This window comes from Malus sylvestris, chromosome 11 (assembly GCF_916048215.2).
Source record: "Malus sylvestris chromosome 11, drMalSylv7.2, whole genome shotgun sequence".
In the NCBI taxonomy this organism is placed as follows: Eukaryota; Viridiplantae; Streptophyta; class Magnoliopsida; order Rosales; family Rosaceae; genus Malus; species Malus sylvestris.
The window spans coordinates 33,313,511-33,341,333 of NC_062270.1; the positions used below are offsets into that span (position 1 = coordinate 33,313,511).

Genomic DNA, 27,823 nt, shown 5'->3' on the forward strand with positions numbered 1-27,823 from the left:
TTTCGTACTTGGAAGATAAAGTATACTATATACTGAGGATTTAGGGGTTGAAATTTAAGTTAGGGCTTGAAATTTAGGGGTTGAAATCTAATTGCATCCGGAATTGGATTCCAGCTTTTGCTTTGCTTCATACTCTCGAAGGGGATATGCATATGCTTCAAGGTCTTGTTCTGGCTGAAGCTTCCTTGACAATTGCAGGCAAGTTCCTACTTATTATCTCCCCTGAGTACTCTACTAATCTTAATGATTCTACACGGAAATGCATGTTCCTTCATTACCTTATGTTGCTGTTGAAGACTGTTTATCTATTAGTTAGGCTATGAATAACCAAGTTGCATGCAGTAATCACCCTGTTGAGAGCTTTACGGATCTTGCAATTTAACATTTGTATCTGGATGTGGAAAGACATTCTTTTGTGTTTTTCTTGGTAAGTTATGAAACATTAGCATATATCTAGAATTTTTAGTGAAGGCTTAGACCCATAGCCAAGCCTAGAATTGTAATTTACGAGAGAAAAAAAAATCATATGTATTCGAAATAGCAATGACCTATATTGTGCTGTTATCTTGCAGTATCTTATGTCCCTTTGTGACCAGTTTTATAAGCTTGTCTGATGTACAGCCGAATCAGACTTTAATTTAACATTGATATACCCATATATCACAGTTAGAATTTTTTTCAGGTCAACCTTCGTTTTGTTCAATGATGTTCTGCCTGTGTGATTTCTGTGTTTGGTACTTAGAACTTAGGAATACCTTGTGGCTGACTGCTTACCTCTAGATTCGTCTATTGCTTGTCTAGATTTGTGGATAAATTATAGTCTTTGTGCCTTCTCGTGTCTGTCTGTTATCAGTCTTCGATAATTTCCTTAACTCTAGTCATAGACTTAGAAATAAAAACGCTAATATCAAACAAAATTCTGGTCAATATAGTTTTAATTTTCAACCCCAGATAAATGCATCGGTGCTTATACATCAATTGCCATCCATGTGTAAGTGCATAATACACTCATTTAAACAGTGGCGGAGCCAGAATTTCATGTGAGGAGGGGCCTCACAGCATGAAAAGTTGTAGTAAATTGCACATTTGGAAAACCAATCAAATTCAGTACAGAGAACTAAAAACATTGTGCAAACTCAAACACTTGAATACGAAGTAAGAGTTAAGCATGAAAGATTTGAAAATATAACAGAAGGACTAAAGAAATGACAAAGAAAAGTTGATAGCAAAAGGAGGGGAAGGGAAGTCTGCACTGAAATAAGAGAGATGGAGTGAAAAACGAGGCATGTAAAAGGAAAATAGAGTTTAGATTAAGAAGGGGCACACTTGAATTTAATGGTATTCCACTGATAAGGCGCAGCAACAACAATATGTTATTGTAGCAAGAAAAAAGGCAGGATGGGCCCATGACTATTCTGGTCCCTTAGTAGCTCCGCCTCTGCATTTAAATAACCCCATTACGAGGACTTATCATTTTCTATTCATCTACAGGACTTTGATGAGTGCATCGATTATATTGACGAAGCTACAAGATCTGGTGGTGGTGTGTTGGTTCATTGCTTTGTGGGAAGATCCAAAAGGTGATTTTATCTTCTAGTATAGGTTATTGCTTTCAGGTTGTCTTCTTCGCTGTCTTAATTTAAGTCATCGGTTAAGTGAATCCTTCAAATAAGGTTATGTTGATCTCTTTGATACAACGTGGATAAGAAATAATGTTTTAGCATAAATTTTCTACGATTTTGCATCTCTATTATTAATATTAGAACAGAAAATAAATTTGGGCTTTCAATTGCTGGTTTTAACTATAGTTAAAGGTCAAGAGTTATGTAGTTTTGGGATTCCCGAATTGTCCCGAAATCCCGAAATTATTTCGGGATTCCCGAAATTTGGGATTCCCGAAAACTTCGGTTTGGGAATCGGGACAAGGATTTTGGTTCGATATCCCATACCGAACCAGCCCTAATTAAACTTCAAAACAAGAAAGCCACGTGTTTTGTTTCTATTGGCTCGGTACATACACAACGTGAAGTGCCGGGCATTTGGAAAAATTTCTCCACACTTTGCATGTTTCTCTTTTCTATTCAGAGGCATGCATATTGATTATTTCTTTAAATAAATGTTATAATTAAGGGTTGTATTCAATTAAAAATTTATATGATTTTGAAAGAGTTATAAATTTAATGGAGTTCCATAGTCTTCATATGAATTTTAGATGGATTCAATAATAAGGGGAAGATGCCTGATTTTCTAAAGCCTAGAAACCATTGTAAAATCTTTCTAAATTCATTAAAGTCTTACCTATTTTAAAATACTTTAAAATCAAATTCTAATTAAATACATATGAAGTTATATGAATTACTTTAAAATCCGAAATAGAGTTTTATAAATTATTATAATCACGATTGAATACCCATGAACTTTTATGAATTCATTTAAAATCTTGATTGAATACATATACATTTGTAAACTCTTTTAAATTCATTTGAACTCATAATTACATAGAAAAATTGACTTAGTGAGTAACTAACTCCTTTTGTTTTTTGTCAAACAATAGATTTGACAAATTAAAAATGTTCAATTAAAAATATTAGATTAGAGAGCTGATTAGGTTTGAACTCACGTCATGGTAAAAGAACAACACTTATCTTCACTACTATGTCACAGGGCACTTGCGAGTATCCTCCCCTATTCAATATATACAAATGAATATACTTGAGTATAATTTTACTTTCACTTTACCTTTTCACCTAAAATTGGTCATTTGAATGATTGATGTTACTTCGGCCATTGACGCTAATGTCAATCAAGGAACTTATTGTATTAAATAAAGGTGAAGATTATACTTTAATTAGTTTATGTTATTGGTAGTCATAATAGTCCCTGGTCATGATTAATCATTGAAATAAATAAAATAATAAATAAATAGATAAAACTGAATGTATTAAAGATATTATATGAAGTGGTAATTGAACACAAATTTGAAGGTACAAAATATAATTTATTAAAAAATTTATTAATTGTTTGGCCATGTGTCACTAGTTGGTAGTCACGTTATCACAAATGTAGAATCTACTTTAATATATCATCACTTTAATAAAGATGTTATATGAAGTTGCAATTGAACTTAAACTTAAGATGTTAAAATATAATTTACCCAATTTTACATTTATTTAAAAAAGTACCCTTATAAATCCACATAGTGCTATTTAATTAGTATACCCCACACACACACATATACACACACACATACATACATATATATACCATTGGTATATGACACCTATATATATTCATATCAACACATAAATTCAATAATTGACCAAATCTTATTGGAAGAATCAAATTTGTGTGCATTAGTAATTACGGAAGTTATTAATTGATTTTGAAATTGAGAGACCAAAATAAGAAGTTATGTTAATTTTAAAAGTCATATGTGATAAAATCCTTCTAATTCTAGTTCCATTACCTCATTCTCCCTTGTCACTTAAAGCATCTCTAAAGAACTAGACAAATATCTTTTTTTCTTTTTCTTTTTTTTTGATAAAATACGATATGGTTTAATTAAATGCTAGGAATGGACTAATCAGTACAAGGAATTGGGAGATCCTCCTCAATTAAGTCACAAATCAATGAGGGGGTTTCATCAAACCAAGTACAATTACCACCGTAGAGGGCAAAATGAGCTAGCTTATAGGCAACAGAGTTAGCGTGAGGGCGAACATGGGACACGTTAACTTCAGTGACCAAGTGCAATAAGGATTAGGCATCTTTGATGATAGGTCCAGTAGTAGACACATTCAAAGAATACTCCTTTAAAGCAAAAATAGTCTGAAGTGAATCACTTTCCAACGAAATATTTTGTAAATCCCTTTGATCGCCATCAAAAGACATTCACTAATTGCGAGTGCTTCAATGTGAATATGAGAGAAAATGTCTCCAAATTTCCTACTTGCAGCAGCCACATAAGTTCTATTTCAATCCTGGTTAACAACCCCACACCTCCCAGATTTGTCTCCTTACACCAGGCACCATCCACATTAAGTTTGAGCCTTCCAGATAGAGGACACAACCATTTTAGAATGGGGACATGCCTTCGAGGCAGAGGAGGCTTGAAGTTGAGCCTAAGGAACTCCTACCACAAATCAAAGGCATGTCTCACCACAGTACTTGGAGAAGGAGAGGTTGCATCCCCCTCCCCAAAGCTTGAGATTTCTAGCATTCCAAATTGCCCAAAGTATGACCATAATGCACTCAAAATCCGATGATCTAACTTCATTAACCATTGACAGGGCCCATTTATTCAGAGATCTATTATAATGTTGCCCAGTTCTTAGCCCCAACGGAGATGCAAGCCAAGTACACTTCACGAACGGGCATTCGACCATGATATGCTAAACCGTCGCAAATGCCACCCCACAAAGAATACAAGCAGGATCCAATATGACATGCCATTTTTGAAGATTATCACTCATGGGAATAGTGGTGGAGATAATTCTCCAAGATGCCATTTTCATTTTAGGAGAGACATTGGCCTTCCAAAGAGAATCCAACAACACCGAGAATTGAGAAACAAAGCCCTACGAGGAAATAGAGAGAGCAGAGGGGAGGATCCAATTACGAGTAACATGATAAGCACTTTTAACTATGAACAGATCGCGATTGTCATAATGCCAAATTAATTGGTCATTAGTTCTTCGAATGCTCAACTAAATAGATCGAATTGCATCCATTTCCTCTACTGAAATCGATGAACCAAGAACCTTAAATTTCCATCTAGCATCATTAATAAGCTCATTGACCATATGCACATTACAATGCTGTGGGCAGTATAGGGGAAAACAATTGAAAAATAGATGGTAGAGGTAGCCATCTATCACCCCACACCTACCAAGGTACCATCACCTATTTGCCACCTGGAACCCCGCAAGATAACTTCTCTAGTGGCACACATGCTACGCCACACATAGGACGCATTAGATCGAACACTCGCCTTAAGGAAGGAGAAATAAGGAATGAGGGAAATACTTTGCCTTTAACACCTATTCCACCAGAGAATTGGGCTCCTGGATGATCCTCCACCCCTGTTTGGCTAGAAGTCCAAGATTAAAAGGGTATAAATTACGAAACCCAAGGCCTCCCTCATTTTTGGGCAAGCACAGCTTATCCCAAGCCACTCAATGGATTTTACTGGAGTTCTCAGACTCATTCCACTAACAAGAAGCAATTAATTGGTTTAGTTTGTCATAAAAATACTTGGGCAATAAATAACATCTCATAGAATAAAGTGGGATCGATTATGCCACCATTTTGAATAGTTATTCCTTCCCCGATACACTGATTGTTTTACCTTTCTACCCCCTGCAGTTTCTTCCATACCCTTTCTTTGATGTGGCTAAAATATGCTCCTCTGTTTTGACCAACGAAGGTAGAGAGCACCAAGTACTTCTTATGTTGATCCACTCTTACAACCCCAAGCACTAAAGCTAGAAACTCCTAATCAGATCACTTAATATTTCTATTAAAATATATCGCGCTCTTTTGGAAGTTCACTTATTGCCTTGAGACTCCTTTGAAACACCCTAGAATCTCCTTAACTGTCTCATAGTCCTACCATGTAGCATGAGGAAAGACGAAACTATTATCGATGAAAAGTAGATGATGAATGGAAGGAGCTCCCTGGCTAGCACCCCCTCGATCCTTGGAAGCAATAAGCGCAGAGAGTCCCTCAGCATAAAGAAGGAACATGTAGGGGAAATGCGATCTCCTTGCCTTAGATCCCTCTTCGGGTGAACATAACTACACAGATATCCATTTACCAAGAAAGAGTAAGATATCGTTGTGACACACATCATGATTAAATTGACCCAAGACCTCTCAAATTCCAGTGCATGTCGCTTCTTCATTTCATGGTTTAGAATTCCACCCAATATATATGTTGTTTTGTATTAGCTTAATTAATTTGCTTTCTCATTAATCTTGCTTTTTGTTTGCTTGTTTCTCTTAATAATATGCTTATTAGCAACTTAAGTATACTTATGCTCAATGGTGAATGTTTCATGCAATTAAGGCTTATAAAATATCAACATTTAGACCGTGTTTTAGAGGTTACTTGGATGATGAATCATGTGAACGAGTTTGTATCAAAATAACATTATGTTCCTTAGAACAACATCAAGCGCATGATTTATAACGTGTTATAGCCTATTTTGTTGAAGGTGCAAAGATAAAGAGTAGACCTGTAAACGGGTCGGGTTTATTAGGTTTGGGTCGAGTTGAACCCGACCCGTTAAGTTAACGGGTCATCCGAACCTGACCCGTTAAGCTAATGGGTCACCCGTTTCACCCGTTAACAATTATTATTATTATTTTTTGCATAGAGTTTATATTTTGTTGTTAAGACTTTATTGAAATTACTAAAATATCTTCAATTAACGGGTGTTAACGGGTGCTAACGGGTTGACCCAAAGTGATCCGTTATTTAACGGGTTCACGCATTAGCGACCCGACCCTTAAGCATCCACCCAAATACTGATATTAACGGGTCGGGTCGGGTCCAAAATGTCAGGTTTAATAGAGAGAAAAGAGAGAGTTGGATCATTTATGTGATAATGTTTCCCATCACTTTTGCCATTATTTATTGTAAACCTAGTAGACTTACTAGCCTTGCAAGTAATACAAGTGTAACTAGCTGTCCTTAATTTTATGATTTTATTAGTTTTAAAATAGTGAATTGACGAAACTACCCATAGAGGCGAAGATGTTGACTTTCGTTGACCAGCGTATTGTGAGACATATGAAACATTCTTTTAGCGTATCCTCATAGTGCTCGTCACTATGAACACGTATGCGTAAGCGGAATCAAATTTGGAGTTACAATAGAGATTTTAAGGACTTACGAACATGAAGGGCGATTTAGTAATTTCATGTGAGATATTTTGTGGCTTGTTTTGTGAGCCACGTGGGGCCCACACCCCATACTCCTCCCTTACTCTTGTGTCCTTCTCTTTTATGGAAAAAACTTTTTCTCTCTCTCATTTCTCATCTATCTCACTTCACTATTTCCCTTAAACTCTTTCTGTGCTCTCTGTGCAACGCAGAGCAGCTGAGCACCATCACCACTCACTGCCTTCTCTGGCGAGCTTCGCCGCCATAACTCTCTATCTTTGGACTTTCTCTTTCTCAATCACTCCTTGCTTTCTCTGCACAAAAGCACCGAGCCACCACAACCTCCACTCCGGTGAACTACCCAGACCACAATAAAAAAATGATAAAAAATAAAAAGGGCCTAAACCTGGAACCGGCCCAAACCAATGACCTATCAACCCAAGATTCAGCCCAATTCATTTCGTAAATGGATTTTGAATATTCTTTGTGTTGACATTTTTGAAATTTTCTCGAAAACCCTTCTAGGCTAATTTTGACATCCATTTAGTGAAATTTCAAAGTTTTAACTTAGTTGACCTCCGAGGCGGTTCGATTGACTTTTTAGGGTTGACCGTTGACTTTTTACAAAATTTGCTCGGGACCATTCTTAGCGTATCTCGACACTCTGATTCCAAATCCGCACTTTGTTTTTCCAAATTTAATCGTTTTAGTTGAGTTTTATTAATGGGTCCCAATATTATGCTTAGGTGTAATTACTATCAGAGACTCCGACTTCCTAGCTGGAACGAATGTGACATCACAAGTAACTGTGAGTAGGTCTTTTCTTTTATGTAGTATATGTGTGTGTGTGTGTGTGTGTATATTTGTTAGTTTCCATTTATATATTTCATAAAGACTACGATACACCTAGATTAGCTTAACGTTTATAAGATTTAGCACATTGATAGAAATTATGAAATTATGCTACGTCCTAAAGAATGTACAAGCATGCGTATTATTATTAATGCCTTAATTATATGGGTAAATTACATTTTACTCCCTCAGGTTTGGGGTTGATTGCAACCTCATACAAAATCTTTAAAACATTTCAATTTCATACATTTACTTATCATTTTATTTCAATTTCATACATTTACTTATCATTTTATTTCAATTTCATACATACATTAGAAAATCCATTAAATAAACCGTTAATTGATGACATGACAAATATGAAATCCACATTTGTGTTGATGTGACTGCCAATTTTGTGCCATGTGGCAATTATTATTATTTTTGTTATGTATTTAAAAGATAATAATTTACCCTATAAAAAAAATAAATGTAAAACCCATCTTCCCAGACCCCTTCCTCATTCCCTGCAACCCAAACTCCCCCTATCCCATCCCAACCCCACCCTACCCCAGCGATCCTTAGATCTAGACCTCGACAACCTCATTTCCCAGCGCTCTGACCTCGACAAGCAGCTCCCCACCCTCCGTAAGTCCTCCCAGGTTCCTGACATTGTAAAGGCCAACTCCGACTACATCATCTCCAACATCACCTCCACTTGCGACATCGCCGACAACGTCAATGCCAAGGTCAACGAGCTCGATCTCACCCAGTCTTGCGTCAGGTCCACGCTTCTCCACCTCGACGCCATTGTCGAGCGAGGCAACTGTATCGATGATGTTATGCAGATCTAAGGATCATTGGGGTAGGGGTGGGGTGGGATGAAGGGGTTTGGGTTGCGAGGAAAGGGAAGAGGAATGGGTTGGTTACAGGGTTGCGAGGGAGGGGGGTTTAGGTTGTGGGGAAGGGGAAGGGGTCAGGGAAGATGGGTTTTAGGGTTTTTTTTTTCTTAATAGGGTAAATTATTATCTTTTAAATGCATAAATTTTTTTTTTGCCACATGGCACAAAGTTGGCAGCCATATCAGCACAAATGTGGATCTTATATTTGCCACGTCTTCACTTAACAGTTTTCTAACGGATGTATGAAATTGAAATAAAATGATAAGTAAATGTATGAAATTGAAATGTTTTAAAAATGTTGTATGAGGTTGCAATCGATTCCAAACCTAATGAGATAAAATGTAATTTACCCTAATTATATTTATGACCATGAATAGTATTATGGTGACTTGAATTATCGATTTACCATTGTATGATTCTATTTACGCTATATGTTCATCGTGTGCTACATTGGTGTTAGTACTTGCCCAAGTCAGGGCCAGTCTTTCATGTGTATGTTCACATCGCAACGTACACTCGCTTTGGATCCATTGTAGGTGCCAGTCATGTCCTAGATTGCTATAGGCAATTAGGATTCGTATGTGATGCACATAGTGCCAGTTTTCACGTGATTGTAATATTAAAGCGTAAATCATTATTACACCCAGTCATTTTCATGTCAGAATACATCTGCATGAACTCGTGTGTCATCATATGTCGATGAGCACTCGATGTCATATGTTTATTTCTATGAAATATTGGGATTATTGGAAGTTATATGATTATTTACGAATTTTGTGACGTATTGAATTCTTGAGATATTGCAGGCTAGGGTAAGTATTTTCATACTATACGTAGTATGTATATTTTGGAAACTATAATTATATTTTGGAAACTATACTTGTTTTACAGCGATGGCTTATAATATTTTCGAAAAGGTTTTTATAAAACTTTATTTTTAGGCTCAGTAACCCTTGTTTTTCACCCCTCCAGGTTTTAATGCTGAGCTTTTATGTCTACGTGGATTCTTGGCAAATCGTGGTATAGGTGGTTGCCTTCGATGGTACAATTCTCATCCTACTTTATTGTACTTTACTTATGCTCTGACATCACGTGTGAAATGGGTTCATTCCTGCTTGCAAACACACTTTTATATTTAGGAACTTTTAAGTTTAAATTTATTTACATTTTCCACATCACTACACTTTATAGCTTCGTCACCATTCTGGTGTTGGCCAACACACCTCGATTCGGAGTCCAGGTGGGCATTCCAGGTCAAGGTGTGTAAGTTTGGTATCATAGCGTAAGTTTAGGCAGTATTGATTCATCACATGCGTGATGTAAGCATTCTTGGTTCTTTAACCTAAGTGTCGAATATTTCAACCTCGTCAAATATGAAAACGTGTTAGCATTCCCTAAGTTTTGGACATTTTAGACGATTTATCGATGTTCTAAAAGAACATTTCGGTGACAACCTCTAGATTTTAAACAAGAACCTTACTGCCAAGGAAAATCCCGATTCAGGGACGAGTTTGTGGCCCTGAAGCAAGACTATTGTGTTGGTAATTGTGTACCACCAAAGACTTTACTAATCAATCCCATCACTATTCTCCAGTCATCATTACCAAACCTTTTGAAATAGGAAACCAAAATTAGTTTTGATTCTTGGCAGCACTTGTTAGTATACCACCTATTAGAATTCTTGTAAATAAAAAATAAAAAAGGGTTTGTGCGACGTAGGTGTTGTCGTTGCGCAAAGACCTTTTGTGCAACGTAAGAGCTGTCGTCATGCAAAGACCTTTTGAGCGACACAGGTTCTTCCACCTCGCAAAGTCTTTTTGCGCGACGCAGGTTGTCTCTTCGTCGCGCAAACCCTGTTTTCACCGCCTTTGTGTGACGGTTGGAGTGCAACGAAGATTTTGTTGGGCTAATTTTCAGGCAACGTTTTTTGTACTAGTGAAATATTTATTTTTGGTAGTGGTATTTATCATGCGCACATACGAATGCATACGTATATAAGGAAGGATTCGACATCACAGATTTTTTGACACATATATTGACACACAGGTTTGTAGAGTCCACTTTGTAATATATTTCATCCAACCATCTATCTTTTATGTCTTACCTCAAATATCATATCTTCCAAAAATCATCCAAATTCGAAGCCATATGACCATTGGATTAAATTCAGTGTTTCTTTTTAGAGTCGTAGTCGTCCATTTTCTTCACTTCAAATAAATGTTTTAAGACCAAATCCACCATTGGACCAAACCAAATGCCACCTAAAGCCAAGACCTAAGCCTAAAAGGAAAACTAATGAAAAGGGCTTGAAAACTTTGAGTTTTAATGATAAGGACAAAATAAAGGGTAAAGTGAATAGTACCAGGATTGACTTTTTAGTGTAAAAATGTGGTTTTTCGTTAAAGTGAACAGTACTGGGTGCTTTTCGTTAAAGTTCCCAAGCCTAAATTGGGTTTGGACCTAAATGAAAACCCAAATTTCAGTTCAGATTTGGTTGACCTAAATCTTGTGTAGGCCTTTTTTTTTCTTTAAATGTGGCTGAATATAAGAGTTAGTGGCTGACAGCTGAGCCACGACAGGGATCCCAAATATCCAACAATAATTGTGGCCTTTTCAATTTCTGAATCCCTAGTTATCAACAATCCAGATCAAACCCTTCGAAATTTATCTATCGGTCCATATTTATTTTTGTCAAATCCAACGGTAAAAAAATGATCCAAACAACTAGAATTTAAATTCAACGGTCAAATAATAAAATACATGTTTGTATGTGCATTAAAGTTTGGTTGATTGGTGTGTATGTTGAAGTTTGGTTGGTTGGTGTGATTTGCTCGGTTTTGGAAATTTTGTCAGAATTTAAGTTTTGTTAGGTTGAAACATTCATAAAAATTAAAATTAAGATAACATACCTCAAAGTTACACAAAAAAAAAAAAAAAAAAGCCTTTACCATAAAAGAAAAGGTTAAAACTTAAAACCATTCTACAACAATTACTATATTTTAGTTAAGTCTAGAGGGTTGGGAAACATTCAATGTTCACAAAGCTAAATTTTGTCTTTTAGTGAAGGGTTAACTACACTAACACCTATTCAAGTTTATCCTGTTTTTACAAAACACTCTCACATTTGAAACATAATACTAACACTTTTTGAGGTTCTAATTCACTTTCACATAACCCATTTAGGGGTGACATCACCTTAAAATATTTTTATAAAGACAAATTTGCCTTCACTACCGCAGTTACTCCACAAATATATCACATACCTCTTGTGCTGCACCTAGGTCTGGCAATTCCTGACACGACACGACACGAAATTAACAGGTGTTTGGGTCGACACGATAACGAAACGGGTCATTATCGGGTAACTCAATAAACACCTGTTAAGATAACGGGTTGTTTCGGGTATACACGTGGGTAACACGATACATGATAAGCAGAATATTAATTTAATAATTTTATAACCCTAAAAAAAATACTATAACTATTATATATATTAATTTAACAATTTTATACCCCTAAAAACTATCATAATCATAATTATATATATATATATTAAATTTTAAATTCAATTTTATACCCCTAAAAACTATAATAATTATACATACAAAATAAATAGATTTAAATCTACTTAATAAATAAATAAATATATATATACACACACACACTATTGAACTTCATGGGATACGAATTATACGAAACTAATTTCAACGATCCAACCGTCAAACTTGTTTGTATATGCTTCGAGATCGCATCAGCAAAAAATTACAAGAAACAAACATTCACAGATCAAGTAACGAGACAAAACTTTTTTACGGTTATAAACAAAAAATCACGATTTAACGGTTATTTTAACTCCGATTTTGATGATTTTTTACAGCTCCTTGACCCTATATGAATACAATGAATGAATTCAATCTTCAATTTAAAATATTTACAATAGTGGATACCACAAAATCTTATGCTATAATTGATGAAAGTATGAATAAACTCTTAAGTGTTAGTGAATCTATTGTTTTGATGGGATACACATTCTACGAAACAAGTTTCAATGATCTAACCATCAAACATGTTTGTATATACTTCGAGATCGCATACGCCAAAAATTGCAAAAAACAAACATTCAGAGATCAAGTAACGAGACAAAACCTTTCGACGGTTATAAAAGAAAAATCACGATTTAACGGTTATTTTAACTCCAATTTTGATAATTTTTTACAGCTACACTCCTTGACCCTATATGAATACAATGAATGAATTCGATCTTCAATTTAAAATATTTACACTAGTGGATACCACTAAATCTTATGTTATATTTAATGAAAATATGAATAAACTCTTAAGTGTTAGTGAATTTATTGTTTTGATGAGATACACATTTTACGAAACTAGTTTCAATGATCCAACCGTCAAACTTGTTTGTATATGCTTCTACGCCAAAAATTGCAAAAAACAAACATTCAGAAATCAAGTAACGGGACAAAACTTTTCGACGGTTATAAACGAAAAATCATGATTTAACGGTTATTTTAACTCCGATTTTGATGATTTTTTACATCTACACTCCTTGACCCTATATGAATACAATGAATGAATTCGATCTTCAATTTAAAATATTTACACTGGTAGATACCACAAAATCTTATGTTATACTTGATGAAATTATAAATAAACTTTTAAATGTTAGTGAATCTATTGTTTTGATGGGATACGCATTCTACGAAACTAGTTTCAATGATCCAACCGTCAAACATGTTTGTATATACTTCAAGATCGCATATGCCAAAAATTTCAAAAAACAAACATTCAGAGATAGAGTAACAGGACAAACCTTTTTTACGGTTATAAATGAAAAATCACGATTTAACGGTTATTTTAACTCCGATTTTGATAATTTTTTACAGCTACACTCCTTGACCCTATATGAATACAATGAATGAATTCGATCTTCAATTTAAAATATTTACACTAGTGGATACCACAAAATCTTATGTTATAGTTGAAGAAAGTATGAATAAAATCTTTAAATGTTAGTGAATCTATTGTTTTGATGGGATACGCATTCTACGAAACTAGTTTCAACGATCCAACCGTCAAACATGTTTGTATATACTTCGAGATTGTATATGCCAAAAATTGAAAAAAACAAACATTCAGAGATCAAGTAACGAGACAAAACTTTTCGACGGTTATAAACGAAAAATCACGATTTAACGATTATTTTAACTCTGATTTTGATGGTTTTTTACAGCTACACTCCTTGACCCTATATGAATACAATGAATGAATTCGATCTTCAATTTAAAATATTTACACTAGTGAATACCACAAAATCTTATGTTATACTTAATGAAAATATTAATAAACTCTTAAGTGTTAGTGAATATATTGTTTTGATGAGATACGCATTTTGCGAAACTATTTTCAACGATCCAACCGTCAAACTTGTTTGTATATGCTTCAAGATCGCATATGCCAAAAATTGCAAAAAACAAACATTCAGAGATCAAGTAATGGGACAAAACTTTTCGACGGTTATAAATGAAAAATCACGATTTAACGGTTATTTTAACTCCGATTTTGATGATTTTTTTACAGCTACACTCCTTGACCCTATATGAATACAATGAATGAATTCGATCTTCAATTTAAAATATTTACACTAGTGGATACCACAAAATCTTATGTTATACTTAATGAAAGTAAGAATAAACTCTTAAGTGTTAGTAAATCTATTGTTTTGATGAGATACGCATTCTACGAAACTAGTTTCAACGATCCAACCATCATACTTGTTTGTATATGCTTCGAGATCGCATACGCCAAAAATTGCAAAAAACAAAGATTTAAAGATTAAGTAATAGGACAAAACTTTTCGACGGTTATAAATGAAAAATCACAATTTAACGGTTATTTTAACTCTGATTTTGATGATTTTTTACAACTACACTCCTTGACCCTATATGAATACAATGAATGAATTCGATCTTCAATTTAAAATATTTACACTAGTGGATACCACAAAATCTTATGTTATACTTAATGAAAATATTAATAAACTCTTAAGTGTTAGTGAATGTATTGTTTTGATGAGATACGCATTTTGCGAAACTAGTTTCAACGATCCAACCGTCAAACTTGTTTTTATATGCGTCGAGATCGCATATGCCAAAAATTGCAAAAAAACAAACATTCAGAGATCAAGTAATGGGACAAAACTTTTCGACGGTTATAAACGAAAAATCAAGATTTAACAGTTATTTTAACTCCGATTTTGATGCTTTTTTACAGCTACACTCCTTGACCCTATATAAATACAGCGAATGAATTCGATCTTCAATTTAAAATATTTACACTAGTGGATACCACAAAATCTTATGTTATGCTTGATGAAAGTATGAATAAAATCTTTAAGTGTTAGTGAATCTATTGTTTTGATGGGATACGCATTCTACGAAACTAGTTTCAACGATCCAACCGTCAAACATGTTTGTATATACTTCGAGATTGCATATGCCAAAAATTGCAAAAAACAAACATTCAGAGATCAAGTAACGAGACAAAACTTTTCGACGGTTATAAACAAAAAATCATGATTTAACGGTTATTTTAACTCCGATTTTGATGATTTTTTACAGCTACACTCCTTGACCCTATATGAATACAATGAATGAATTCGATCTTCAATTTAAAATATTTACACTAGTGGATACCACAAAATCTTATGTTATACTTAATGAAAGTAAGAATAAACTCTTAAGTGTTAGTGAATCTATTGTTTTGATGAGATACGCATTCTACGAAACTAGTTTCAACGATGTAACCGTCATACTTGTTTGTACGCCAAAAAATTGCAAAAACCACAAACATTTAAAGATTAAGTAACGGGACAAAATTTTTCGACGGTTATAAACGAAAAATCACAATTTAACGGTTATTTTAACTCCAATTTTGATGATTTTTTACAACTACACTCCTTGATCCTATATGAATACAATGAATGAATTTGATCTTCAATTTAAAATATTTACACTAGTGGATACCACAAAATCTTATGTTCTACTTAATGAAAGTACGAATAAACACTCTAGTGGGTCACTTTCATTAAGTTTTGAGTTCCATTGGTAAGGTTTAAACTTTTGAGAAAGGTTTCACAACCTTGAATCATTTTGCATATCCTTGCACATTTAATATCTGTAATAAATTAGTAGTGTATGAATGTATTTTTTATGAGGCTCTTATTTTCGAGTGTAGATGTAGTACTTAAACGACAAATGTGTTTTAATGTTTTGAAGTATTATTTATGTGACAATGTGTGGTATGTGCAAATTTAAGAAAAAAAAATTTTCTTAACGGGTCATAACGGATCGGGTCACTTTACCCGTTGGGTAAAGTGACCCGACCTGTTAAGGACCCGTTAAGATAACAGGTGTGACACGACACGACCCGTTAAGATAACAGGTGTTACACGAAAACGACACGAACACGACTGACACGACCCGTTTACCAGGCCTAGCTGCACCTTAGCTTTCCCCACCTCGATAACGGACTCCACCAACTTAACTGCATTGTCTAACCTCCTCTTCGGATACAAAATGACCTTCTCTCTGTGGGTGATAGACATTCTCTCTAAGAATAAGAGTTGTTTCTCTCTGTGAGTAAGAGCAACAACAAAGCCCAGCTTTTCCTATAACCGCCGACCCTAATTTTGATTTGGGTTGGTGGCAGCCCGTTCTTCTTCATCTCTGCTTCCTCTTTCTTTTCTTTATGGTGTTTTTCCCTGCTTTCCTTTTTTTTCCCCTTAGCCTTTCCACTTCAGTAATCACTGATCTTCCGGCCTTCAGATCCTTTCATCCACTAATCCATCTACATGTCCTTCATCTGGCTTCCATCGATTCCATCTTCGTTCTGATATGTGATCACTTTTGACTACAAATTGTTGTAGTCCTTAACTCGGAAGGTGCGTAGAGTTCTGGTGTTCACACCGGCTCGAGTGACTACACCACTTCCTTCTCTCCGTCTGCCTTTTTGGCAGTGTTGCTTGTGGTAATCCACATGCATTTTTGGTTTCTCTTACTTGGTGATTGCAATCGGTGTGGTGTTACCTGACGAAAGACGAAGTCTATTATCTTTTCGTAATTGCGGTGTTGGTTCTTGGCTTTAGTTGGTGGTGGTGATTCGTACTCGTTGTGGGGTGTTAATGATACTCTCATTGGCCACGTTGGAAGAAAGCTGAATGGATTTACTTCGATGTTTTTTCTGTTTTGGGCTTTTAGGTTACTCTAGGGTCCGTTCTTAACATGATTCACTTCCTCTCTAGCCGTTGCAACTCTGACAAGAAACTACTCCTTCATCTTGGTTATTCAATCAATTAGCCTCTTCACAAACTTGGCCTCACTTTTAACGAAATACTTTCAATACTATTCACTTTTAACGAAAAATACATTTTTACTCTAAAAAGTCATTTATGATACTATTCATTTACAACAACATTTTGTCCTTTTAATTAAAACTCAAAGTTTTCAATTTATTTTCATTTTCTTTTAAAAATATGAAAAGTCAATTCCAAGAATCTTCCTCACCAAATGCAAGTTCTTGTTGGAATCCTTGAATTTTTTTATGACGGTGTCCTTCCCAACGCCATTGTGACCACTGATGATGATGATTAGTGGTTGGGCCAGAGGGTCTCACATTTGTCCTTCTCTCTTCTTTGTTTCTGATATTTTAGTTCTCTCTCCTCTCTCTCTTCTTCCTTGTCGCATGCGATTGTTTTCGGGAAGATGACTTAAAGATTTTGAATTTTTTTTCTATGATATTTATAGTGGTGAATCCTGATGTATGAGTAATGAAAAATCAAGTGGTTTAGGATTTGAATAAATCAAATACTAATTTTCTTCAAATAAAGTGGTATGCCTTCAAAGAAGGCCTGAGATCATGGAAAATAAAATGGGGTTTTTTATTTTTTATTTTTTATTTTAATTCTTGAAAATGGCCATTGAAGCTCTAAGAATTTGTCCGCTTGTCAGCAACCAATAATTAATTGATTCTTTCTTTGGGAAGCTTTTGAGGCCAAATTCAAGTTTTCATATGCTAAAATTTACCTCTAATTTGAGTACCAAAAACTGATTTGGGGATTAAACTTGAATTAAAATGAGGGAATCACATAAGAGGGATGAAGAAGATACAACTTTGACAGAAAAGAGAACTCGGAATCAGAAACGAAGAAGAGAGAAAGACGAAGAGAGAATGACGGATGTGAGAAGAAAACTACAATTGATTCATAACCACATGATTTACAACGAACCGCTTATTTGCTAGTCCACAGGCTCCACATGTAAGAGTCCAGAGAAGATCCGAGTTCATGGTAGAGGAAGATGAAGACGAGATTTCTTCAATTTTCTTTTTATTTCTTTTTAATTGTTTGATGTAAGATTTAATTTTAATTTTATTTATTTATAAATGATTTTTTATTTTTTAAAGTAATTAATAATGAGGGCAAAGTGGTCCTAAGGGGGTTATAAGAAAGTGAACTAAAATCTCAAGAGGTGTCAATGTTATATTTCAAACATGAAGACATTTTGCGAAAACACGATAAATTTAAGGGGCATTAGCGTAATAACCTTTTTAGAGGACGAAATATTTAGTTTTGGGTCTAAGGGTTGGAGTTGATCTATTAGTTTTGGATTTTTCTAGCTTTTTACAATGATAATTTATAGATAATGAATTAAAATATAAACGATTCAGATTCTTAAAAAAAGCCATGAAATTAGAGCCACAAAATTTATGTCTAAATGTTACTCATGGCACACAAATATACACGCATGTTACTTATGACACACAAATATACACGCACGTTCCTCATTGTATCTGCCTAAACACGTGCACAACCACCACCAATCCACCAGACTAGAAGGCTAAAAACTTTGTCATCCTAAACAATAACTTTATGGAAAGATAACCATCACTCATTTCTCTGCCTTTGACCCTTCGAAAATCCTTCTCCCCTAAATATTCCTTGTCTTAAAACATCAGTGCGGATAGCAACAGCTTTGACGGTAAGTAATCTTTTATTATCATTATTATTTTTATTTTTATTTTTTATTTATATAGCAATATAAATTCATATAAAGAGCAAAAGAACACTTCTTTAAAGCTGATTATTTTATTATGAAAGAAAAATTTACATGAAATCAGTTAATTCTTATACAAAATATGCGTTAAATTTTATAATATATTATCACATGTATATTTCTCTCCTTAGACCATCTCCAACCCTTGGGCTAAAAACCAAATTTTTTAGCCCGGAAAATTTAGCTTTTAGCCCAGAAACATCTTTTCTGCTCCAACCCTTCTACTCTAAAATTTTAGCCCGGAATTATTAAAGAATGAAATTAGCCTAAATTTTTTTCTTAAATCAATTTTAAAAAAAAAAATAAATATGTAGATTATTGTAAATTAATTTTATGAACATTTTAATCTAAAAAAATTTAAATTCCGATAAACATTTCGCATTTAGCCCGGGGGGAATTTGGGGGGGAATTTGGCCCAACTTTAGCATTCCCCTTTTAGCCCAATATTTTAGCTTGGGTTGGGGGATGTTTGGGGGGAATTTTGGGCTAAATATTTGGCATTTAGCCCAGGGTTGGAGTAGGTCTTATAACAATATATTATTTAGGAAGGGAAAGAAGTCGCTTGTTTCCCTTGCCACCACGAATAATTGAAAATAGTTTTTTATATTTTTTACCAAACAATAATTGAAAATAGTTTATTCACCTCACTTTTCTCCCACTATGCAGCCATCTTGTCCTGCTGAATACTTCCAGGCTTCCTAATGTACCAACTTGATCTGATACACCACCCTCAACCAGACTACCAAAAACAATTTGAAACCCAAAAAACAAAATGAAATTTACTGGAGGCTTGTTCTATTTCTTTTCGCTCTCGGTTATCTTATTGTCTACCGCTTTAGTTGCAGCTCAGAGTTTCAAACCAGATGAAGAAGAAATCCAGAAATCTCAGTTCCCAGATGGCTTCTTGTTTGGAGCAAGCACTTCATCTTATCAGGTACCCCTCTTCTTCTTGTAGTTATTTTTTCTCTTTGCTCTACAACTATATATCTGAATGTTAAATTCGCTATTCAATTTCAATGTGATAATTAAGATTGAAGGTGCTTATCATGAAGATGGAAAGAGCCTAAGCAACTGGGATGTTTATGCTCACATTCCAGGTAATTAAACAAAAAAATTAGAGGGTAATTAGTTGCTACTCTTAATTTTGATATTCACCAAAGTAATGTCTTTATATGTATAAAGCACTTCAGGAAAAATAGAGGATAATGAGACTGGAGATGTTGCAGATGACCATTACCATCGCTACTTGGTATTCACCATACGTAATCAAACACAAAAACGTAATTATAAGCAGATTTATGACTTTTCGAAACTTATGTATGTACGTATGTATAGGAGGACATTGAGTGGATACATTCTCTGGGGATGAATGCATATCGGTTCTCCATTTCATGGGCTAGAATTCTACCTGGTATGTTGTTTTTATATTGTCTTTGTCTTAATTTGGATTATTCTGGTTAGTCTTGTGCTTCATACTTTTATTTGGTTGTATTAATCTGGGTTGCTTTATTACAAATGATTTGATCTTGAGCCAATTATAGACGGCAAACTCGGCAAAGTCAATCAAAGAGGGATCATATTTTATAATAAACTTATTGATCATCTTGTGAGCAAAGGTACCTAGCTAATTTTATCTTAAATATAAATTCCAATAAAATAAAATGAAATAGACACTAATGAGTTGGAATTTGGATACACATTGCAGGAATAGAGCCATTTGTGACACTTCACCACAATGACATGCCCTATATACTAGATGCAAGAGATAGGGGTTGGCTTAGTCCACTCTTACGGTACGAAAATAAAACTATACACCATGCTTACTGACCATCTCATTTTAGTTCCATTTATACAACTGATTTAGTATGGTTATTAGTAAATGTAGTCCAAATGGCAGCACTCATTTGTGTCACTACTGTGACAATTAAGCTTATACTAGTTATTAAGGTTTAATTAATTTCATTGTTGTAGGGAAGAATTTGCACATTTTGCCTCCATATGCTTCAAGAGCTTTGGGGACAGGGTGAAGCACTGGATTACCTTCAATGAAGCCAATATGCTGGTTGATTTTACTTACATACAAGGAGTATACCCACCTGCTCGTTGCACGCCCCCTTTTGGGAATTGTTCAAGTGGCAATTCTGATGTAGAGCCTCTCATTGCAATGCACAACATTTTAATAGCTCATGCCATGGCGGTTGACATATATCGGAGGCTTTTTCAGGTATGTAAGTATTGCATATAACATGTTTATACTCTTGGCCTTAATTAGCTAGCCAAAGTTGAAAAAAAAACATTACTACAAATTGAAACAGCCAAAACAACATGGGTTTGTCGGAATTATTGCACATTGTCACTGGTATGAACCTCTTCGAGACGATGAAAGGGACCTGCATGCTGTTGATAGAGTCTTAGCTTTCAATGCGGCCTGGTAAGTGATTCTTTTTTCGTTTATCAATTTGCTTAATTATCTGATGCAAGTGAATGTACGATATAGTCAGTATTCAATTCTAATTTATGTGCAAGGACTTTCGCCACAATAACATCTGCTGAATCCCCCAATTGGTCAGCTTCTTATTTTTGCTCGCATATATAATTGGAAGTCTTTCTGCGGTTGACAATTTGACATTTTCTGTTAATATATTGCATATTAACCATAGTATAATAGTAATGTGTAATAATTAAGAGTATAAAAATAGCATAAATATACTAGAATGGATGACTAAATTTTTTCTTCCCAAAAAGGGTGTTGGATCCTTTAGTGTATGGAGAATACCCCGCTGAAATGCGCCAATGCCCTCGCTTGGAAATGCCAAGGTTCTCCCCCAAAGAAAAAGAGCTGTTAAGAGGCAGCATAGATTTCATCGGACTCAACCACTATACAACACTATATGCCAAGGACTGTTTCCACTCCCCTTGCCCCTCAGGCGGAGACCATGCCATTAGAGGTTACGTCAACACAACTGGGTATCGGGATGGCACTGCGATTGGAGAACTGGTACATAAAACATTTAGTATTAATTAGTAATCTAACATGTTATGCTATTTCACGGTCAATTTTCGTTTGATTATTGGTCCAAATTGGTACATTAACAAGCTCATCTTGTTTTGTCTTTCCTAGACTGGAGTTGCTAGGTTTTTTGTTGTTCCAAGAGGCATGGAGAAGATTATAGACTATCTTAAGCAAAGATACAATAACCTGCCCATGTTTGTTACTGAAAATGGTAAGTGAATGGCCACACCTTGGTTTCTTTAATTGATGGATAGCTGGCCGCGTAGAATCATTTTTTTCTCCAAATGTGGCAGGATACTCCTCACCGACACCACAGAATGAGCTACAAGACTGGAATCGGATCAAGTTTCACAAAGGCTACCTAGCTTTTTTAGCCAAAGCAATAAGGTGAGCCAATGAGTTACCCTCCGATAACAATGATACGGCGTTGAGTTATCTCGAATGCATGGGAAAATTTGGAGTCAAATGAATTTAACAATCTGAATTTGACTCAATTCCTCTCTAATGCGCAAAAATATTTAATAGTTAAAAAAAAAATCCAACATATATATATATATATATATATATGAAATCAAACACACTTAATTTCATTTTTCTTTTGTCCATCTAAAATTTCTAACAAACTATCTGTACAATTTTCCCATTTTTTGTTTGTTTTTATTTCACAGGAATGGTGCTGATGTACGTGGCTATTTCATTTGGAGCTTGATGGATAATTTTGAATGGCTTAGTGGGTATGAAACAAAATTTGGTATAGTTTATGTTGATCGTAATAAAACGCTGGGGCGAACTCCAAAGCATTCTGCAAGGTGGTTTAGTAGTTTCATCAGAAACAATAGTCACAATGAGGAAGAAATTAGTGCAGCTTCTTCAGGTCACTCCAACAAAAATACACTATTTAGCCAATTGCAACCGAAGGTTGCTGAAATGTAGTTAATACCAAAATGTGCATACTTTACCTCAATTTGCTGCTCACGCTTTGCATGTTTCTCTGTTCTATTCGGAGGCATGCATATTGATTATTTCTTTAAATAAATGTTATAATAAAGGGTTGTATTCAATTAAGAATTTATATGATTTCGAAAGAGTTATAAATTTAATGGAGTTCCATATATAGTCTCCATATGAATTATAGATGGATTCAATAATAAGGCGAAGATGCCTGATTTTCTAAAGCCTAGAAACCATTGTAATATCTCTCTAAATTCCTTAAAGTCCTACATATTTTAAAATACTTTAAAATCAAATTCTAATTAAATACATATGGAGTTATGTGAATTACTTTAAAATCTGGAATGAATACATTCAGATTTTTATAGAGTTTTATAAACTATTTTAAAATCACGATTCAATACCCATGAACTTCTGTGAATTCATTTAAAATCTTGATTGAATACATATAGATTTGTAAACTCTTTTAAATACATTTAAACTCCTAATTAGGTAGAAAAATCGACTTAGTGAGTAACTAACTTCATTTTTTTTTTGTCAAACAATAGATTTGACAAATTAAAAATGTAAGATTAGATAGCTAATTAGGTTTGAACTCACGTTGTGGTGCAATGACAATGCTCATCTCCACTACTATGTTAAAGGGCACTTGCGAGTAACCTCCTCCCTTCAATGGAAAGTGATCCTCTCCAGATCCCTTTCCACCTAATCCATCTAGTCTGGGATTCATGCAGTTGGAATTTGATCCAACGATTATAGTTATTATTACTTTTAAAGGGACATCCTGTTTGAAGCCGTTTGATCAAATTTCAACGGCCCGGATCCTTTTCCCCCTTCAATATATACAAATGAATATACTTGAGTATAGTTTTACTATCACTTTGCCTTTTCACCTAAAATGGGTCATTTGAAAGATTGATGTTACTTCGGCCATTGACGCTAATTTCAATCAAGGAGTCTATTGTATTAAATCAAGGCGAAGATTATACATTAATTAGTTTATGTTATTGACAGTCACAATAGTCCCTGGCCATGATTATTCATTGAAATAAATAAAATAATAAATAAATAGATAAAACTGAATGTTTTAAAAATATTGTATGAAGTGGTAATTGAACACAAATTTGAAAGTACAAAATATATTTTATTCAAAAATTTATTAATTGTTTGGCCATGTGTCACAAGTTGGTAATCATGTTATCACAAATGTAGAATCTACTTTAGCATATCATCATTTTAATAAAGATGTTATATGAGATTGTAATTGAATTCAAACTTAAGATGTTAAAATGTTAAATCCACATAGTGCTATTTAATTAGTATATCACACACACACACACACACACATATATATGCCATGTGTATATGACAGCTATATATATATATGCCATATCAACACATAAACTGAATAATTGACCAAATCTTATTGGAAGAATCAAATTTGTGTCCATTAGTAAATAAGGACGTTATTAATTGGTTTTGAAATTGAAAGACCAAAATAAGGAGCTATGTTAATATTAAAAGTCATATGTGATAAAACCCTTCTAATTCTAGTTTCATTACCTCATTCTCCCTTGTCACTTAAAGCATCTCTAAAGAACTAGACAAATATCTTTTTTTTGTTTTTTTGTTTTTTTTGATAAAATACAATATGGTTTCATTAAATGCCAGGAATAGACTAATTAGTACAAGGAATTGGGAGATCATCCTTAATTAAATCACAAATCAATGAGGTTTCATCAAACCATGTACAATTACCACCGTGGAGGGCAAAACGAGCAAGCCTATGGGCAACAGAGTCAGCTTGACGGCGAACATGGGACACAGTAGCTTCAGTGACCAAGTGCAATAAGGATTTGGCATCTTTGATGATAGGTCCAGTAGTAGACACATTCAAAGAAGACTCATTTAAAACAAAAATGATCTGAAGTGAATCACTTTCCAACGAAATATTTTGTAAATCCCTTTTGATCGCCATCAAAAGACATTATCTAATTGTGAGTGCTTTAATGTGAATAAGAGAGAAAATGTCTCCAAATCTCCTACTTGTAGCAGCCACACAAGTTCCATTTTAATCCCGGTTAACAACCCCACACCTCCCAGATTTGTCTCCTTACACCAGGCACCATCCACGTAAGTTTAAGCCTTCCAGGTGAAGAACATGACCATTTCAAAATGGGGACATGCCTTTGGGGCAGAGGAGGCTTGAAGTTGAGCCTAAGGAACTCCTGCCACCAATCAAAGGCGCGTCACACAACAACACTTGGAGAAGGAGAGGTTGCATCCCCCCAAAGCTTGAGATTTCTAGCATTCCAGATTGCCCAAAGTATGACCAGAATGCACTCAAAATCTGACGATCTAACTTCATTAACCATTGCTAGGGCCTACTTATTCAGAGATCTACTATAATGCTACCCATTTTTTAGCCCCAACGGAGATGCGAGCCAAGTACACCTCATGAATGGGCACTCGACCATGATATGCTAAACCATCTCAAATGCCGCCCCACAGAGAATAGAAGTAGGATCCAACGGGACATGCGGTTTATGAAGAGTATTGCTCATGGTAATAATGGTGGAGATAATTCTCCAAGCCGTCATTTTCACTTTGGGAGAGACATTGGCCTTCCAAAGAGAATCCCACAACATCGAGAATTGAGAAACTGAGCCCGCGAGGAAGCGAAGAAAGCAGAGGGGAGGATCCAATTACGAGCAACATGATAAGCACTTTTAACTGTGAATAGACCCCGGTTGTCATAATGCCAAATTAATCGGTCATTAGTTCTTCGAATGCTCAACGAAATGGATCGAATTGCATCATTCTCCTTTACTAAAATTGATGAACCAAGAACCTCCAATTTCCATCTAGCATCATCAATAAGCTTACTGACCATATGCACATTACAATGCTGCAGACGGTTTAGGGGAAAACAATGGAAAAGTGGATTGTAGAGGTAGCCATCTATCACCCCACACCCTTACCAAGGTATCATCACCTATTTGCCACCTGGAACCCCGCAAGATAACTTCTTTAGCAGCACACATGCTACGCTATGCATAGGATGCATTAGATCGAACACTCGCCTTAAGGAAGGATGAAGGAGGAATGAGGGAAATATTTTGCCTTTAACACCGATGCCACCAGAGAAGTGGGCTCCTGGATGACCCTTCACCCCTGTTTGGCCAGAAGTCCAAGATTAAAAGTGTATAAGTTACGAAACCCAAGGCCTCTCTCGTTTTTGGGCAAGCACAACTTATTCCAAGCCATTCAATGGATTTTCCTAGAGTTCTCAGACTCATTCTACCAATAAGAAGCAACTAATTGGTTTAGTTTGTCATGGAAATACTTGGGCAATAAATAACAACTCATAGAATAAAGTAGGATTGACTGTGCCATTACTTTGACTAGTAATTCCTTCCCCACTACATTGATTGTTTTACCTTTCCACCCCTGCAGTTTCTTCCATACCCTTTCTTTGATGTGGATAAAATATGCTCCTTTGTTTCCACCGACGAAGGTAGGGAGCCCCAAGTACTTCTCATGTCAATCCACTCTTACAACCCCAAGCACCAAAGCTAGAAACTCCTGATCAGAACTCTTAATATTTCTACTAAAATAGATCGCACTCTTTTGGAAGTTCACTTGTTGCCTCGAGACTCATTCGAAACACCCTAGAATCTCTTTCACTATCTCACAGTCTTGTCATGTAGCACGAGCAAAGATGAAACTGTCATCGACGAAAAGTAGGTGATGAATGGAAGGAACTCCATGGCAAACATAAACCCCTTGGATAACACCCCCTGGGTACTTGGAAGCAATAAGAGCAGAGAGTCCCTCGGCGCAAAGAAGGAACATGTAGGGGAAATGAGGTCTCCTTGCCTTTCCAAACTGTAGGAAAAAAGAGTAAATTAAGATCAAGTAAGTATAGTTCGGGATACTCTCTCTGAGTTTGACATAATTTCAAAAAGAACCAACAATGTTACAACTCAAAAAGTTCCGCATACCAATTCCTTAAACAAACTTCTGAAACATCATCTTTGACAAAAAAAATGGATTTTCTTGACTTCAATCTTTTGAGGCTCTTGCTGCTGATGAAAGAAAAAGAATTTTGGCACAATATGCTTGGTGTTGTCTCATTTGATGTATCCCTTCTTAAGTTGTTCGAGACATGCCGCGTTATCATCATAAATCATTGTATGGACGTCAATGATGAAAGAAAGTTCGCAAGTGCTTCGAATGTGTTCCACAACCGCTCTTAGCCAAAAGCATTCTTAAGTAGCTTCATGTAGGGGGAGAATCTCAGCATGGTTTAAAGAAGTGGCAACTAATGTTAGTTTGGTTGACCTCCAAGATATTGATGTATCTCTAACAATTAAAAAAAAAAGTAACTCGTTTGAGAGCACCCCATGTGCGGGGTAGGTAAGTACCATGTGCCAGCATAACAAACAAGATGGGAATCGACTCGAGAATCGAGAAGGGCTGCGGCACATCTCAAGGATTCGTAGGGATAGAACAAACCCAAATTCGTCGTACCTTTAAGGTATCAGAATATGTCTTTAACACCTGTCCAATGTCTACATGGGGGCGCATTGTTGTATCGCCAAAAAATTGATAACGAAGGATATGTCAGGTCTAGTGCAATAAGCTAAGTACAATAAAGAGCCAATCACGCTTAGATATGGAACTTCGGGTTCCAAAATATTTTCTTCATCCTCCTCAGGACAGCAGGGATCTCGTTTAGCATCTAGCGATTGAACGACCATAGAAGCACTTAAAGGCTTCACTTTATCTTCATTAAAACAACCCAACACCTTATGGGTGTAATTGGACTGCTGTACTAAGATTCCATCCGAATAATGCTCGATCCCCAAGTCGAGACAATATCAAGATTTCCCAAGATCTTTCATCTCAAATTTTGATTTCAGGTGAGTAGTAGTTTTCTCAAGCTCTATAGGAACCCTGATGAGATTCATGTCGTCGACATAAACTGCAACGATCGCAAACCCTAAATGTGACTTCTTAATAAACACACATGGGCATAGTTCATTGTTCACATATCCTTAACTGATCAAATACTCACTCAAACTATTATACCACATTTGCTTGGATTGCTT

At 35.3% G+C, this 27,823-nt stretch overlaps 2 protein-coding genes across 4 annotated transcripts; both read left to right on the top strand.

The window, feature by feature from the left end:
• Positions 1-204: 204 nt before the first annotated feature.
• Positions 205-18,061, top strand: LOC126589799 (uncharacterized). The gene is made up of 4 exons (XM_050255201.1): positions 205-427; positions 1,492-1,580; positions 9,591-9,660; positions 17,771-18,061. The coding sequence occupies exons 1-4, from the start codon at positions 396-398 to the stop codon at positions 17,931-17,933; spliced, it is 354 nt and encodes a 117-aa protein (XP_050111158.1). The 5' UTR covers positions 205-395; the 3' UTR covers positions 17,934-18,061.
• A 463-nt stretch (positions 18,062-18,524) lies between these two features.
• On the top strand, positions 18,525-22,870 carry LOC126589798 (beta-glucosidase 18-like). Of its 3 annotated transcripts, none has more exons than XM_050255198.1 (13): positions 18,525-18,670; positions 19,412-19,679; positions 19,776-19,842; positions 19,927-19,994; positions 20,081-20,156; positions 20,287-20,361; positions 20,451-20,538; positions 20,717-20,969; positions 21,061-21,176; positions 21,491-21,743; positions 21,867-21,969; positions 22,052-22,145; positions 22,427-22,870. In XM_050255198.1, exons 2-13 carry the CDS (start codon positions 19,518-19,520, stop codon positions 22,689-22,691), a joined length of 1,620 nt encoding a protein of 539 aa, XP_050111155.1. In that variant the 5' UTR covers positions 18,525-18,670; positions 19,412-19,517; the 3' UTR covers positions 22,692-22,870. The 3 variants fall into 3 exon arrangements, with proteins under 3 accessions (XP_050111155.1, XP_050111156.1, XP_050111157.1); XM_050255199.1 differs by having other exon boundaries at positions 18,526-18,670; positions 19,936-19,994; XM_050255200.1 differs by lacking the exons at positions 18,525-18,670; positions 19,927-19,994 and having other exon boundaries at positions 19,531-19,679.
• Positions 22,871-27,823: the final 4,953 nt, after the last annotated feature.